At 36.7% G+C, this 3,187-nt stretch overlaps 1 protein-coding gene across 1 annotated transcript; it reads left to right on the top strand.

Moving 5' to 3' along the window:
- The first annotated feature begins 749 nt into the window (after nt 1–749).
- On the top strand, nt 750–2,147 carry LOC144998011 (chitinase CLP-like). The gene has a single exon (XM_078957856.1). It carries the CDS (start codon nt 763–765, stop codon nt 2,071–2,073), a length of 1,311 nt encoding a protein of 436 aa, XP_078813982.1. The 5' UTR covers nt 750–762; the 3' UTR covers nt 2,074–2,147.
- The last annotated feature ends 1,040 nt before the right edge of the window (nt 2,148–3,187 follow it).

The raw sequence follows: 3,187 nt of genomic DNA, 5'->3' as shown, positions 1-3,187 counted from the left end.
ATATATAAGTGTCATTTTAGATTATCCTAAACTGGATTTCATGTAATCCAAACATAGAGTGAAAGTATTAGTTCGGGAAGTCACCTTACACGATCCATTAGGAATCTGGTTTTCCACATCACCATACTATTATTCCCTAATACGTAATTTAGATATGGCTTCGAACTTTGCCGCCACCAAGTGAAACTCGTGGCACAACAAGGGGAACGAAGATGATAACACGTCTAAGTAGTTTTAAGTTTTATTTAACGTTTTGTTAGACTATCTATAATATATAATTGTATAACATATTTAATACTTAATTTGTTATGCCTTGTTTAGATATTGTTTTATATTCTATGATTTGTAACTTTGATACTCTGCGGAGCTTTCTGCTGGTGTTTCTTTTAATTAATTTATTTTGCATTTAATTAAAAAAGAAAACGTTAAACTGTAGAATTTTCCTGTGCCTATTCCAAAATTTTCTTGTAGTGATTGCTTTAATAACTCTATAAACAATAAAACTTTCCAACGCAAAAATGGTTACAAATATTCTGAAATCATGAAAGACGTGGTTCACCGTTCTTGTTCATATATAAAAGAAATTGCTTCATTGTCTCTTGATTTTCAAGAATCGCTGTCAATGCCTCCTGCCAGCAAGTGATTCTCTAAAACAACTACAGGAAGCAACGGTGTGACACATGGTTGGTCAAATACGTATATATATCCGCTTGATACACTTTCAGAAATTTCATTGTTGAGAACATATATACATCATCAAAAATGCAACTTCTTCTGCAACAAATTATCGTTCTCTTTCTGGCCTTCATCTCTTACGAACATCAAACCATAGCAGATTTGGAACTACCATACACTTCCTTTCTGTTCCCAGTAAACAAACACACCGACGCTGCTCAACCTGTGTATAGCATTACGATCATGACACCATACGTAAACAATACATTCCACAATCCAAAATTTCTAATAGACATCGATGCTCCTTTCACATGGCACGATTGCCTCCTCTTATGGAACAGGTATGGAGAAAATATTTGCCCAAGCAACAAGCTTTGTACCTCTCCTGTTTCTTGCGAGGAATACCAATGTACCGATGTTCGGACTACTTACTCTTATCATGCTCCTTCATGCCCCGCTGTAAGTAACAGCTACACGTTACCTGGTTGGGGACTTTGTACATGCCCTGTCAATGTGATCAATCCTGTAACTGGGATATGTAGTCATGCGGAGCTCAACTTTGATACTTTTGAAGCAAACACAAGTGATGGAAGAAACCCTTTTCCTTTTTACCAAGATATTATAGTTAATGCTGCATGTGCTCCTTCTACATCTTTCGAATCATTCCCTGTAAATGTTACTGGTGTTATGGCGTTTTCGACCTCCCCTTATGCGTTACCAGCTTCTTTCTTTCAGTCAGAGCTCAAAACAAGCCTCGCTCTATGTTTGCCTAGCAACTCGTCTTCTTCTGGGATTTTATTCTTTGGGTCTGGTCCTTTTTACCTTCTTCCACACTCAGATATTGATGTAAGAAGTTTGCTTTCATATACACCGTTGTTAAAGCATCCAGATTCTTTTGGATACTTTCTAGGTGTCGATGATATTATAATCAGAGGGAGATCTCTTAACATATCCGGGAATATGACTACTAAGCTTAGTACAACTGAGCCTTACACGACACTTCGAGCTGACATTTATGATCGCATGGTTCGGAGGTTTTCAAAGGTTACAAAACGAATGCCTCTTACAACCCCAATCGCACCATTTGGCCTTTGTTTCAGGACCTTGAAGAATGAAACTGGAGATCGTTTGAAGGTTCCTGAGATTGATCTGAGTCTCCGGAATGGAAAGAATTGGACTATATCCACTGCTAACTCAATGAAACGAATAACAAATGATGTTGCGTGTCTTGCTTTTGTTGACGGGGGTGCAAGAAGTGAACATGGGATCGTGATAGGAACCTTTCAGTTGGAGGATAACTTCGTACTTCTCGATCTACAAAATTCTACTATAGGGTTCAGTTCGTCCTTACTGACTAAAGGGACTTCTTGTGCAAATTTCAACTTTACCAATAGTTAAGTTGGTTGATACAACATTTAGTTTCCCTAGAAAAGATCTCTTAATTGCAGAAATTATCGGACGCTGCAACCTATTACTCCTCAAAGTAAAGTTCATGTTCAAGTTTTTCAATGTGTAATCGAGAAACAGTGAGTCACAAAACCATTATCGGACATAATATGAGTTCATGTAATTTATACAAAAGTTGGACCATTTCCTTTAAAACTTTAATTAAAAGCCACCATGGTGACTCTAAGATGAAAAGGATCGGTTACAATTAAATCAAGCAAATTTGATAAACAAAAATCATCCCAAATAATATAACATTCGGAATTTTTATTAATCACAGTCGGAAAATCTTTGTTTGCTAATAGGCCATGTCCTAGGCGTGGGCTCTCCAATCTTCACCAGCCCACTTTGAAGCCTAATTTAATAAAGGAGAAAATCTCACGTAATATGGATGATGGCTCTACCAAAGACACAAGAATCTAACAAATTATGAACTTAATTATGTCGCACCTTTGGTAAGGGTCAACACCCACCCCACCCACACACACATTTAACCGGCAAATTGTTAATTAGAATCGGATAGGTGGTAATATAGCTAACGACTCTGTTTGTGGTGTATAGAGGTAGGTAAGGAACCATTATATGCTGATAGCCGTAAAACCATCAAAAATAATTTGGCATCTTGCTACATTAACAAAAAAAAATTGCAATATTTGTATTATATATACCTTTTTTTTTAATGGCAAAATGGATTTTATATTGCAGCCTAGCACTGAGCCAGGAACAAAATGAAAGTGAGTAAAGAAAGGAAAATCAAAATAGACATAAACAAAGTATGTACCCAAAATCAAACAAAGAATCACGAATGACATTCCGCTATATGGTCGATGCACCATCCATCTCAAAGCACTGCATTTCTTCATACCAGACTTTATCCAAAGGTGTGAAAGAATTTGAACATCATTTGGCAGTGAAGAATGTGTCTTGGTATCAGAATTTTGTCGTTCTGAAAGTTCCATATCACTCAATTGAAGACCAACATAATATATAGCTTCATGAACCATGCCCAACCGGTTGCTACTACATAAAAGATTCCTGCAATAAATCAAATCAGAAACAAGGAGAA

The sequence above is a fragment of the Lactuca saligna genome, chromosome 5, assembly GCF_052625555.1.
Source record: "Lactuca saligna cultivar CGN05327 chromosome 5, ASM5262555v1, whole genome shotgun sequence".
Lineage (NCBI taxonomy): Eukaryota > Viridiplantae > Streptophyta > Magnoliopsida > Asterales > Asteraceae > Lactuca > Lactuca saligna.
The sequence above is the reverse complement of the archived record's forward strand: the minus strand, read 5'-3'. Positions and strand labels throughout refer to the sequence as shown.

Coding starts and splice junctions, on each gene's coding strand:
- LOC144998011 (XM_078957856.1), top strand. CDS start 763: ATGCAACTTCTTCTGCAACAAATTATCGTTCTCTTTCTGGCCTTCATC.